The 15,271-nt window shown below is 38.1% G+C and overlaps 1 protein-coding gene across 1 annotated transcript; it reads right to left on the bottom strand.

Annotated features, from left to right (window-relative positions):
* Positions 1-5,107: 5,107 nt before the first annotated feature.
* On the bottom strand, positions 5,108-5,864 carry LOC143041307 (uncharacterized). Its single transcript, XM_076213131.1, has 2 exons — positions 5,642-5,864; positions 5,108-5,547 (listed from the first exon to the last, which is right to left on the bottom strand). Exons 1-2 carry the CDS (start codon positions 5,862-5,864, stop codon positions 5,108-5,110), a joined length of 663 nt encoding a protein of 220 aa, XP_076069246.1.
* Between the last annotated feature and the right edge of the window lie 9,407 nt (positions 5,865-15,271).

Here is a 15,271-nt window from a genome sequence, read left to right as displayed (position 1 = left end):
TGTACTGTTACGGAACCCATGCGCTTGACCTCCTTAGTGCCTCACTTCTTGACTCGCACACGCGCATACACAAACACACACACACACACACACACACACACACACACACACACACACACACACACACACACACACACACACACACACACACACACACACACACACACACACATAAACACATACACATGCACTCACACATACAAGCGCATGTACACACGCGAGTGTATATATGTGTTTGTGTGTGTCTACATGTACACTATATATACGTGTATATATATACACATACACACACTCACGCACACACACGCACACACACGCACACATGAATATATTAATCGATTTGCTTGTTTATACCACTCAACGTAATGATCCAAGCATAATGAAGATATGAATGGGAAAATGTTCGTCAATTCTATGCTTTCAAGGATATACATGACCATAGCGCGAGCAACTGAATTAACTAGAACTAATCACATGATGAGTTTTGCTCTAGTTATGTTACAAATGATGGAGGGTTGGCAACAACAATTTCATCATTGTGGGTAATAATAGTAATAATAATAATTATAATGATAATGATAACGATGTTAACGATGTTAACGATGCTAACGATGATAACAATGATAACTAACAATGATAACTAACAATGATAACTAACAATGATAATAACAATGATAATGATAACAATGATGATGATAATGATGATAACGATAATAACAATGATAATGATAACGATGATAACAATGATAGCAATAAAAACAATAATAGTAATAATAGCAATAGCAATAATAATAACAAGATCAATAATAGTAATAATAGTTATAATAGTAATAATAATAATAATAGTAATAATAGTCACAACAACAACAATACCAACAACAACGAAGACGACGACGACGACGATAATAATGATCATAATAATGATGATGATATCGATAATGATGATAATGATGATAATGATAATGTGATAATAATAATGATAATAGTAATAGTAATAGTAATAGTAATAGTAATAATGATAATAATAATGGTAATAGTAATAGTAATAGTAATGATAATAATAGTAATAATGATAACAATAGTAATAGTAATAATATTGATAATTATAATAATAATAATAATAATAATAATAATAATAACAATAGTAATAATAATAATGATAATAATAATAATAATAATAATAATAATGATAATAATGATAATAATAATAATAATAATAATGATAATGATAATAATCATAATAATAATGATAATAATACTGATAATAATAATGATAATGATAATAATAATAATAATAATAATAATAATAATAATAATAATAATAATAATAATAATAATAATAATAATAATAATAATAATAATAATAATAATAATAATAATAATAATAATAATAATAATAATAATAATAATGATAATAATAATAATAATAATAATAATAATAATAATAATAATAATAATAATAATAATAATAATAATTATAATAATAATGATAATAATGATAATAATGATGATGATGATGATGATGATGATGATGATGATGATGATGATGATGATGATGATGATGATGATGATGATGATGATGATGATGATGATGATGAAGATAACGATGATGATAATGATGATAATAATGAAGATAATGATGATAATGATGACAATGATAATGATAATGATCATAATGATAAGGATGATGATAATGACCGCGACTGACCACCAGCATCGACAGCAAACGGAGATGCGACAAGCGGAGTCACACGTGCTGAGCCTCGATTCCGTGGAAGTCCTGAATTGTGGAGGAAATTATGTTCAACGACGGCGCACTCTGCTGGAGGAGAGCCTGTATGAGGCCTCAAGCCCCGGCGTGGCGGAGACTTCCTCCGAAGACCGCCAGCAAGGAGGAACCAGACCCTTCTACAAGTCCAAGCCCTAGAATAGAGTCAAGAAAGGATGCCAGAAGCCCAGGGACCCTTCAAGAGGTGCTCCCACAAGAAGATCCCATCCAAAGGAAGGACGTCCTCGTAGAGGACTACCTGCGCAGCATCAGCACAGCTGATTGTATATTCTGCATCAGCAAGCGAGAATCCTCCGAAGGATGGAGGTTCCCTTGCTGGATGCACGACAACGAAGAAGAAGATGACGACGACGTCTCTCTTCTTCTTCTTCGATATGCGAGGAACCAGCCATCTCCTCCTCCTCCAGGTTCCAGAGAGACACAAGCCCCCGGAGGCTGTCCCAGAGGGCGACTCGGGACTCGGGAGGACGTCTTACGAACTGGAGGCCGAGCCCAGTCGCCCCGCAATGGCGGACACCTCCAGCCTGGTTCCGGAGCAGGAGTGACGTCGAGACGTGGAGGGCAAGCCCACCTTCACGACAGTGGAGAACGTCTCCTGCGTGGTTCCGGACCAGGAGCGACGTCCATACCTGGAGATGTTCAATGAAGACCACAACATTCAATCGAGGCCCATCGAAATAAATAAATAAGTAAATGAATAAAAGAAAAAAGAAAAAGAAATCAGATTTATATAAGAAAATTATATAAAAAGAAAATTAGAGGAATAGGCAAAATTGACATTTGTCGCCCAAATTGGCACCTTTCTTTTAAGCCCAAAGTGCATATTTATTTTCTAGCCCAACAAATAAGAAGAATAATAGCAAGAAAGCTATATACAAAAGAAAATTAGAAAAAATAGACAAAATTGACATTTTTACCCAAAATGGTACTTGTCTTTTAAGCCCAAAATTGAGCACGTGCAAAGCCAAAAGTGCAATTCATTTTTTAGCCCAAAAAAAGGGATTAAATTTCTCCTCGGGACAGCGAGGTTCCCCTCAGCTGAATAAAATTCCTTGGTGACGACTCACTCACCATCCCAATCCCACGCCGTGGGAAGTGAGAAACCCCTGGAAGATTGAGCCAGGTCAGGGCTGTCGAGAACCAACGCGACATAGGCTGTAGTGGTTCCCGGGAATCCAACTCACGACCACCCGTTCGTGAGTTCGACACGATATCCACTAGGCTACCGGGCGGCACAGAGCGATTTACCGACCGGGGTCACTGTACGTTTTCCTCGGTGCGATTATCGCTCAACGATGATCGTTCGTGGTTCAACGATGCTCCTCAAACGATTGTATAGAGCTCTATTTTTTTTTCTTTCTTTTTATTATTTTGGGGCTGTTTTGCTTTGAGCGACTGCTGCTAGAGTCGCTAAATAAAAATCACCACCCAAGTTCCCCTCACCACCGCAAGCTCTCACAAGCTTGTTATTAAAAGATCTTAACTATATTACTATTAATTAGTGAAAGACTACAGTCCATGAAAAATCGGAAGAAACAAACGTTTGGCCAGCGTCAGAGTTCGTCTTGACATATTTGGAAGCTTAGATCTTGTTCCAGCAGCTTCTCTTCAATCAAGACGGACCCGAGTTTGGCTGACACCCTACGTACCATAATACAAATGTTCCTCGCGATTTGGCGATCTGCGACCGGGCAGCACTATTTACCAATCCTATAATTGCGCGGCCATCTCGAGATCGTATAAGGATAATTAATGGACTAACTATGCTAATGAGTGCTTCTCTAGCCGACAACAGTCTGTGCAGAGCATTCTTGTGAACCAAATAAATGGCAGCATCTTGTATTTTGAATTACCGAGAGGATTGTTACAGAGGGACTTGCCAGTTTTAAGAAATCTAGAATCTCGGTAATCGGCGGTTCGTTCTCTTTCATTCAAACTGAGAACATATCACTGAGCAACTGTATTGTCTATCTCAGTAATCGGCGGTTCTCTTTCATTGACCATTTCAACACGGAAACCCATTGGATGGAGTTTGGTCCAGTTCAAGACCTCAATCGACTGAGAACCAATTGAACCCATAATTAGTCCCTTTAACTACATGCAATTGTATGCATTGACCCGCAGCAAAGTAATTCTACGTCATCGTATTGAAGGAATTAACACTGAGAACATACCACCGTTTTCTCCAACAGACAACGTCACACGATAACCATGGGGAAAATTTCAATGATGTATATTTTCCAAAGCCCCAGCAAAAGTCAAGAACCTACTGGTCACCAATCTGGCTTATGATCAGCTTATAGTATTTAATGCACTGTCCAAAAATGCGAGGAACATCACTGGTTGTCTAATGAATAAGTTCAAATGTACGCTAGACAAGTTCCTAAAATCTGTCCCAGACGAACACCCAGTTGACAGCAGCAGATGTAGGATCTCGAATACCATATCAGATCAAGTGGCCTTTCTGCAGTGGGATGCCAGTTCTGGAAGCAGAGGCGGACCACCACGACTGTGAGGAGGGACCTCAAAAATCCCTCAAGTAATCGAATAAGTAAATACGATTTGATCTTACCAAATTAGCGCAGATTTCCATTACACGAAATACATTTTCTGTTAATCATGCATATACAGGAGAGAACGAAATGAGTTACTTTGCAAGGATTGACTATAAATGTTTTTGAGTTATTGGTTTTATTCCAGTGTCATGTTTTCTTGGATTTACTTTACTTGGATTTACTTGGATATGCCTAGAGGACCCCTTCACAGTCACGGTGATCCGCCACTATTACCATTCCTGGTGTCCAATTTCTTTAAGGTCACCTGGTCTGGTATGGTGTTTGTCGACCGGCATCCAGTAGTGTAGCCTGGTACAGGTGATTCGTCTCGTGCTGGTGATAGGAATTTATCCAGTCCAGCCTTCAGTCTGTCCACTGTACAGCCGGCGATACCTCTTATATCCCTCGGGAGAGCATTAAAGATCTTTGGACCCTCATGGCTCAGGCTATTCACTAGCAGGGTCTTGATCCTTTCCGGAGATCTGGTTGGTATTGTTTTTTTCTTGTTATTTTCCTCCCTGCTCGTTCAGTGCTGTAAGGCTGCAGTGAATGGGGTGCTGGGTTAGGTACCTTTCCTTCAATTATTTTCCATACATAGGTTGCACGTTACCGTTCTCTTCTTCTTTGTTGAGAGTAGAGCCCCAACTTTTTGAGACGTCCCCAGTAGCTTAAATCCCTCATTCCCCTGATTTGCCTGGTATAAGAGCGTTGGGCAGCTTCTAATTGCTGAATTTCACCTCTTTTGTGGGGGGACCACAGCTGGCTACATGCAGTAGTCTAAGAGTGGCTGTATCATGGTGTTCCAAAGGGTCAACATTATTTTGGGTTCCCTGGTATAGAAGATTCTGAGTAGCCAGCCTGCCATCCCTCTCGCTCCTCTCACAGTTTCGTCTATGTGGTAGTGAAAGGTGCAGTCTTCTCCCAGATGTGCCCCCAGGCATTTAGCTGTCTGCCGTGCGCTAATTTCATGGCCCCCTTCTTTGAGTAGGTTTGTTTCGGTTTTTATTTCTTGATGTTGGCAATGCCGCAGTATTTCAAACTTTTCTTCGTTGAAAACCATGTTATTTCTTGAGCCCCAGGTATATACAGTATCTAGATCTCTCTGGAGGTTAGGTACATCTTCAATACTGGTGATTGGTAGGCTCAAACTGGTGTCGTCGGCAAATGAGGAGAGGCTAGAGCCATTTAATCCCTCATTTATGTCTTCCATGTAGATCAGGAATAGGAGTGGGCCCAATACAGAGCCTTGGGGTACATCACTAATTACCTATGCTTTTTGTGATTGGGACCCTCCTACCGAGAGAAATGCATAGATTCACACGCCCAGTTTCCCTGTGATGCCGAGGTCCATGGTCCACTTGATCAAAGGTCTTTCCAAAATCAAGGAACATTACATCTACGTTCTTCTCCTCAGCTAGGTTGTGTAGGACCCAATCATGATGAGCTAGGAGCTTTGATAAGCAGGATCTTCCTTTTCTGAAGCCGTGCTGGTTGTTATTGAATAGTTGGTTGTCCTCCATGCACTTCACTATATTGTTGCGAACACTATTTTTTCAAAGATTTTGATGTGGTGTGATGTTAGATCAACTGGTCTATCATTTTTATGGATGCATCTGTCACCGCCCTTGTATATTGGGGACACAGTGCCAGTTTTGAGGAGCTCCGGGTTATTCCTGTGTCTAGGGACTTTTTCCATAGTCCAAGCAGCGGTTTTGCCAGGGTGTTTCTACAGTTTAGGAGTAGCATGGTTGGTACTCCATCTGCTCCAGCAGCTGTATTTGGTCTCAGTTCTTTTATTGCTGACTGTATGTCTTCAGCTGTGATGTCCAAGTCGGTGATTTGCAGCTGTTTAGGATTCTCCGCAAAACATTCTCCTGGGTTTTGTACAATTTTATGCTGACATGGGGAGCTAAGGACACTGTTGTATTGTTGCAATAACAGGTCACAGGTTGCTGCAGGGTCTTTTTCTATCGTCCCTGTGGCATTTTTTAGTGGGCCAATTTGTGTCTTTGTTTTGGAGTACCTTTTGCAGTAGCTGAAAAAGTATTTGGGGTTATACTTAATCATATTTACTGCCTGGTTTCCCCTCGTACTCTTTGGTCCGTGTGTGATTGCAATATATTTTATTCAATTTTTCTTAGTTTTTTTTTCTGAATTGCTGTTTTGCTTCTGACATTATGTGTTTTAGAGAGTTGTTTGTTGAGTTTCATTCTCTTTCTCATTAATATTCGCCTATTTCTTTCTTTTTTCCATTAGTTTTAGGTCAGGAGCTATCAAACAACGTAAATTTCCTGTGATTTAAGTATTTCTTGACCTTTACTGAATTGTTTTGTATTGTGTAGACTCCAGGCAAAATATGAATCATCATGAATGAAAATAAGGTATCTACAAAGATGTTTGCCAGTCTCAAAGCTGCAATTCTTACATATATAATCGGTTAGCTCTTATCATTCTGAGTATTTTCAACCACATATACGGTATAAGTACCACATATTAATGGTAACGTCGGTAGAGATTAACGAAAAAGTAAGACGGCAAACCTTTTATACCTAAGGTTAGGTTGGGTCTCATTTTTTAGGACACTGGAAAACATCTTTATATCTAATGTTGCAATATAATTGCTATTTAACATATCCAGTAGAAAATAATGTAGAAAAAGTCACAATACACAAACTACATAATCACACGGTCCGTTTGGGTGAGACAGATGATGCAAGAATTGATGGAGAGACCATCACGTCCATGCTTTTATTATGGGTTTCAATTTTAAACTGTTGATGAAACGCGCACTTTGTAAAAATCTCCTCCCCATCAATACCTCTTCCTTCCCCCATCCTCCCTCCATCGAGTCCATCCCCTCGGCTCCTTCTTCCTCTTTCCCTCTGTTCCTCCTCCTCCTCCTCCTCCTCCTCCTCCTCCTTCTCCTCCTCCTCCTCCTTCCCGTTTTGTGCAGTTTTTCTCCCAAGCCGAATAAAGTTGACTGGTGGATGGTTTACCGACAGGGTTAATCAGGATATGTTTCGTTGGTGCTACAAAGGATTACAAAGGCGGAGCATGCCGCCAGGAGACCTTTTGGTCCATATCTAGGTCGGATGCAAACAAAAATCATAATAATAAATCAATAAATAAAAACTATAATAATGTAAATAACAAATAAAATACATAAATAAATGCATAGGTATAGTTAAATAATAAACGAACAGGTAAATAGTAAATAATAATGAATTGACATATAACTAATATTAAATGAGAATCAAACAGACAAATGATAACAAAACAAAAACAAATAATACAAAATAAATTATAGTAATTACCGCATCTTCCTTGGGTGTTTATCTAAATGATTCTTAAAGCTTCGAACTGAACTACATTGCACTACATCTGCATAAAGTTTATTCCATTCATTAACTACACGGTTGGCAAAGTTGTTTCTACCCACTTCCAAATTTAATCTATTTCCGGACAGTTTGAGACCATTGTTTCTTGTCTGATTCTCATTCAATGTGAAAATTTGGTCACTTTTGATGTTGTCAATTCCCTTTGGAATTTTAAAGACCTGTATCAAGTTACCTCTGAGTCTACACTTTTTTAGGGAAAACAGATTCATATGTTTTAGTCGATTTTCGTATGATTTATTTTTGATATTTGGAATCAGTTTTGTGGCTCGCCGTTGTACTTTTTCCAATCTGTCAATGGCTTTAATGAGATTCGGTGACCATACGGAAACAGCATATTCCAAATGTGGACGAACTAACGATTTATATAGCTTGTTAATGAGTGATGGACTTTTGAAGTCAAAAGATGGCGCAATCAGTCCTAGAATCTTATTTGCTTTCTCAGAGGCTGAAATACACTGCTTGGATGATTTGAGATTGTTACTGATAATTACCCCCGAGATCTTTTTCATGATTCACTTTTGTTAACGAATTTCCAAATAACTTGTAATCGTACTTACTGTTATTTTTACCTATGTGCATTACCTTGCATTTACTTGTGTTACATTTCATTAACCACTTTTCAGACTATTGCTGTAATTTATCTAAATCTTCTTGAATATCTAATTGGTTTAAGTGATCATTTGCCATTCCGCACAGTTTTGTATCTTCAGCAAATTTGGAAGCAGTGTTTTATAGTCCATGGTCTATATCATTTATACATACTATGAATAGAAGTGGCCCAAGAACGGAATTCTGAGGACCTCCACTTATAACATTCTTCCATCTTAAGTTTTTTTCCATTTAAAACAACTCTGTCTTCGATCATTCAACCAATTGATAGTCCAACTTAATAGGCTACCACCTATTCCGTGTGAAGCTAATTTAGTAAGTAGTCTTTCGTGGGGGACGGTATCAAAAGCTTTTGCAAAGTCTAGATATATTAAATCTATATTGTTTCTTTTGTCATAATTCGAGATAACTGTGTTGTAGAATTCGAGTAAGTTAGTCACGCAAGAACGTTTCCGTCTGAAACCATGCTGGCTATCATTTATCAAACGGTTACTTTCTAAATGATGTTCGATAGCATCTCTGATGATAGTTTCCATTATTTTTCCTACGATTGAAGTCAAACTTATACTTTATAACTAAAAGATGTCTGTATGTCTTTTAAGTGTCCAGACAAGATTTGTTAGACAATGGGCAGGGTCCATTATGATGGAGGACATGTCCATTCGTGTGACATGTATGTTTTATTGGAATATCCACTACTATAATAATAACAACAATAATAATAACAACAATAATAATAACAATAATAACAATAATAACAACAACAACAACAATAATAACAACAATAATAATAACAACAATAATAATAACAACAATAATAATAACAACAATAATAATAACAACAATAATAATAACAACGATAATAATAACAACGATAATAATAACAACGATAATAATAACAACGATAATAACAACGGTATTAATTACAACGAAAATAACAACAACGATAATAACAACGCTAATAATAACAACGATAATAATAACAACGATAATAATAACAACGGTAATAATAACAACGATAATAATAACGACAATAATAATAACGATAATAATAACAACGATAATAATAACAACGATAATAATAACAACGATAATAATAACGATAGTAATAACGACAATAATGATCACGATAATAATAATAATAATGCTAATTATAATAATGACAATTATAACAATGATAATGATAATGATCATAAGGATGATATTAATGATGATAATGATGAAAATTATAATAATGATAATGATTATGTTGATGATGATAATGATGATAATGATAATGATGATAATGATGATAATGATGATAATGATGAAAATGATAATGGTGATAATGATGATAATGATTACGATGATGATGATAATGATGATAATTATGATAATGATGATAATGATAATAATGATAATGATGCTGGTAATGATGATGATGATGATAATAATGATGATAATGATGATAATCATGATGATGATAATAATGATAATGGTGATAATGGTGATAATGATAATAATGATGATAATGATGATAATGATGATAATGATGATAATGATGATAATGATGATAATGATGATAATGATGATAATGATGATAATGATGATAATGATGATAATGATGATAATGATGATAATGATGATAATGATGATAATGATGATAATGATGATACTGATGATAATGATGATAATGATGATAATGATAATGATGATAAAGATAAGGATGATAATGACCGCGACTGACCACGAGCATCGGCAGCAAACGGAGATGCGACAAGCGGAGTCACACGTGCTGAGCCTCGTTTCCGTGGAAGTCCTGAATTGTGGAGGGAATTATGTTCAACGACGGCGCCCTTTCCTGGAGGAGAGCCTGCATAAGGCCTCATACCCCGGCGTGGCGGAGACTACCTTCGAAGATCGCCCGCCGGGAGGAACCAGCTCCAGCTACGAGCCCAAGCCCTAGGATGGAATCAACAAAGGACGCCAGAAGCCCAGGGACCATTCAAGAGGTCCTCATGGAAGACTACCTCCTCAGCATCAACCCAGCCCATTGTGTGTTTTGCATCAGCAAGCGAGAATCCTCCGAAGGATGGAGGTTCCCTTGCTGGATGCACGACGACGAAGAAGAAGAAGATGACGACGATGTCTCTTCTTCTTCTTCGGTATGCGAGGAGCCAGCCATCTCCTCCTCCTCCAGGCTCCAGGAAGATACAAGCCCCTGGAGGCTCTCCCCGAGGGCGACTCGGGACTCGGGAGGGAGCTGCCCGAACCGGAGGCCGAGCCCAGTCGCCCCGCAATGGAGGACACCTCCAGCCTGGTTCCGGACCAGGAGTGACGTCGAGACGTGGAGGGCAGCAAGCCCACCCTCCCGACGACAGTGGAGAACGCCTCCTGCGTGGTTCCGGACCAGGAGCGACGTCGATACCTGGAGGAGTTGAATGAAGCCCACAACATTCAATCGAGGCCCATCGAAAAAAAAAAAAAAAAAAAAAAATAAAAGAAAAAAGAAAAAAGAAAAAGAAATAAGATTTATATAAGAAAATTATATAAAAAGAAAATTAGAGGAATAGGCAAAATTGACATTTTTCGCCCAAAATGGCACCTTTCTTTTAAGCCCAAAGTACATTTTTATTTTCTAGCCCAACAAATAAGAAAAATAAAAGCAAGAAAACTATATAAAAAAGAAAATTAGAAAAAATAGACAAAATTGACATTTTTACCCAAAATGGTACTTTTCTTTTAAGCCCAAAATTGAGCAAGTGCGAAGCCCAAGTGCAGTTCATTTCTTAGCCCAAAAAAGGGGATTAAATTCCTCCTTGGGACAGCGAGGTTCCCCTGAGCTGAATAAAATTGCTTGGTGACGACTCACCATTCCAATCCCACGCCGCGGGAAGTGAGAAACCCCTGGAAGATTGAGCCTGGTCAAGGCTTTCGAGAACCAACGCAACATAGACTGCAGTGGTTCCCGGGAATCCAACTCACGACCACCGGCTCGTGAGTTCGACGCGGTAACCACTGGGGGGCTACCGGGCGGCACAGAGCGATTAACCGACCGGGGTCACGGTATGTTTTCCTCGGTGCGATAATCGCTCAACGATGATCGTTCGTGGTTCAACGATTGTATAGATTAATCACCAGCACCGCCCACCTCCACAACTTTTTCCGCCGTCAAATCACTGTGGAGAAACTTTCTTTTTTCAATAATTCACATAGAATATCATTTGATATTATGCTGGAGGAAAATGATTTTCTTCCAGCTTGTCAACTCCCTTCCCGAAAACTGCGGGATGCAAATCTGCTTCAACAGTCGAAGGAAACATAGCCTAGTGTGATAGCGCCTCAACAACGTTTGACTACGTACGCAGATAAGACATCAGTATTAGAAATGGAAAGTAAAAGAATAGACGACCAAGGACTCGAGAAGTACTTCGAGGAAGAAAACAAAGATAGTCTTAAATTGGGCAATGACGTACAGCTCCAAGCAAATGTTCCGACCCATTCTGCAGTTTTCACATCGTCAATATGACTTTTTTGTGTCGAGTACGTCATACATTTTCCTATTTCGCTTACAGTCAGATAATTTTCTTGAATAGACAAAACAAAAGTCTGACGAATGATTTAGATTTTATATCATGAAAAACTCTGGTTGGGTAAATTTTTTTTTTGGGTCTTTTCCATTTTACGTCATGCAGAATTTCTAAGTTAGGTTAGGTCAGGTTAGGTTAGGTCAGGTCAGGTGAGGTCAGGTGAGGTTAGGTTTCAGATTAACATTCATTTCTTACCTCTCAAGTTGTTGAAATCGACTGCATGCCGTAAGATGGGAAAAATCCAAAAATGTTCCTCCTTACTGTAGACGTAAAACAGAGAGTCACAGCTGGAATTTTACGGCAAAGGAATTAGAGCGCTCATGCCAAAATTGCTCAGAATTCCGACGAAGAACTCAAAAAAAGATGCCTTAGAGGAAGGTACAGTTTGGACAAAGGAGATCAGTCACATCATCAAAGATATCAAAAAGCGAAGGAAAAATATTCACATTTTCTTTTATATAAAAATCAAACCATGTGCAAAGACAAATTCTATATTAATACCAACATCATAAAGATATATGGCAAAATATGAATAATTAATTCCATCCTAATTTCTCGTACGAAAAGAGCAAAGCAAATAGAGGGCCCAGACTGAGAGTACAGTCATGGCATTTTACACAATCATCTCGTCGTCACCCTATCAGATTTTAAGTCTAGAGATAATCATATCATGAGACCCCACTTTGAACCCTTGCAACCCAATCAATTCAGTGGATAGATACGTCCATCAATCACAGAGGGAATACACAGTGCTCAGCAAACCTGGTGGAGGATACTCAGAGGTCATTCTAATATCCTTGACTACGATTTGACAACGTACAACGGGTTTATGTACAATTGGTTCAACTCCTTACAAGGGTTGCTTATACTTGACCCGGCTGCTGCCATGTGATTCACCATGGTCTTGGATCACGTGTTGGACTCGTGGTCGACAGTTATTAACCTCCCGGATGAGAGATCAGAGCTCGTAGTGTGGTGCCGTCGATCTGCGATTGATTAGTGTTTAACCAAGAGCACCTCCAATGGGAGTGATCAGAGATACCCACATAAGAACGATTTGGGAAATAAAAAAATCAAGGTATACGCTGCCACCACCCAATCGTCTATATGGATATATCTGACTATAAATGGAAACTGCTCCTTGTCATTCACGTCTGACTCCGTCCCCTTTCCTCAGGTCGTTCGGGGTTGGTTCTGGGTATCGAAAAGGCCTATGCCCAAATGGGGGGTAGTAAAAGAATATAAGTGAAGGTCTGCTATGTGTTAATTATTACACTGAAGCAAAAATATAGTAAGGAAATACAAAAGTATATTGTGGTTTTCTCCAACTAATCTATTGATCCTTACAATATGAAAAATATATGGGTATGCGAGACATTTAATAACACAGTTTTTTTTTTTTTGCTTATGGGCATCATAAGTAAGGTCACAGGCACGTGGAAAAACGTAGTTATTTACGCTCCAACCTTCCGGTCACTGTATAAGTCTACTTACAATATTGTGTCTACTTCCAGCACTGTGTCTACCTTCAACCCCGTATTCTTATTAGAGAACGATCACAGACAGAATTGTAATCTAAGGATTACACCCTCATAGCTAATGTATATACGCAAAGTGTTTGTGAAGTACACTCCCTTAAACCCTTTTAATTCCTGTTATCGGAATCGTTTTTGGCATCAGATTCAAAACTTAATAATAATAATAACTATCTACCTACTATATCTGCACTATATCATTTAACTCACATATTGACATTTGTTTTCATTAATCTTACAGAACGTATCCATACCTGTTATCGGAATCGTTTTTGGCATCAGATTAAAATTTTAGCTGCGCACAAAAAGAACGAGACGGCTATGTGTTCGTATCTATGGGTAAACTACTAACCTCCCTGTTGTATTATTTCGTAAAACTTCATTTCGCTTCTCAACACAGCCCCTAGCTGCTACAATCTCTCCCTAAACTATTTCTCTAGTGGAATCCTGAACTGAAAGTTGGGAATTTTTCCTATTACTCTTAAAATTAATGGCCTCTGTCCGAACGTGTTAGTGACGTCACGGGTGGGCGGAGCTACGGTGCGCCCGCTATGTTCGAGAACATTCCAATGTCGTCTCGAAGCTTTAGTTGAACCAAAATCAGCTGAAATATATTTGTAGCTATCTCCTATTGTATGTTTTTCTTCAATGATTATAGTAAGGATCTTTGCCAACACATCTTGATAGGCAGATATAGAATAGAATAAATTCATGGTCTATTAAGGCTCTATTTTCTACTTTGCTTCTTGGTTGAGTAAAACCGTCTCTCAAGTCAACACTCAAATAAATAAACAGATAAATAAAACGAAATTCCAAAAATAATATCCCTTCAAAATTCCTGTCCTTACAGCAGGACCGATCTATGGGTAATGTTGTGACCTTACACGCACACACACACACACACACCCAACTACCCGCCCACGAAATTTGGAGTAACAACCCGCAACGCGGCAGTACTGAAATTATTTCAGCCCTGGGCGGGATTCAAACCCGGACTGCCGTAGTGGCAAGCGAGAACTCTAACCACTACGCCACGAGATAAACTTCTTCTGCAGTCAAAAGCGTTTGTGTAGCTTCCAAGTCTCAATATATGTGACACAGAGTGCGCGACAAACGACACTGTCATAGTCACCGCTGTGACCTCAGAAGAAACAAGCCTCTTTGCTTCCAGGTCAACCGCTGACCTCTCTCGCCCACGAGGAGTCGTTCAAAGGTGACTGACCGTCATTGGTCAGGGAAGATCTTGTTTCGCTCGAGACTGCTACTCTAAAAAAAAAAAAAAATAAATAAATACATAGATAAATCAATAAACAAATAACGAATGAATGTATAAATCAATAAACAAGAAAAATAGGTAAATAGATAAATTAATAAATATATAGATATATAGATAGAGAGAGACAGAGAGGGAGAGATAGGGAGGGAGGGATAGAGAGAGATATAGAGAGAGACAGAGATAGAAATGGAATTAATAGAAAGAGATACAGATAAATTGAATTAATAGCTAAAGAGTTAGAGAATGAATTAATAGATAGAGATAGAGAGAGAGATGGATAAATTGAATTAATATGTTAGGAGATAGAGATAAATTGATTTAATAGATAAAGAGATAGATAAATTTAATTAATATAGAGATATAGAGATAAATTGAATTGATAGATAAAGAGATAGACAAATTGAATTAATAAATAGATAGATTTTGAATTGATAAATAGATGGAGATAAATTGAATTAATAGATGAAGAGATGGAGATAAATTGAATTTATAGATCAATAGATAGATAAATTGAATTAATAGATAAAGAGATAGAGATAA

Source organism: Oratosquilla oratoria, chromosome 30, assembly GCF_046742065.1.
Source record: "Oratosquilla oratoria isolate Oo_2021 chromosome 30, ASM4674206v1, whole genome shotgun sequence".
In the NCBI taxonomy this organism is placed as follows: domain Eukaryota; kingdom Metazoa; phylum Arthropoda; class Malacostraca; order Stomatopoda; family Squillidae; genus Oratosquilla; species Oratosquilla oratoria.
Note: the sequence above shows the minus strand (reverse complement) of the source record. Positions and strands in the feature narration are given on the sequence as shown.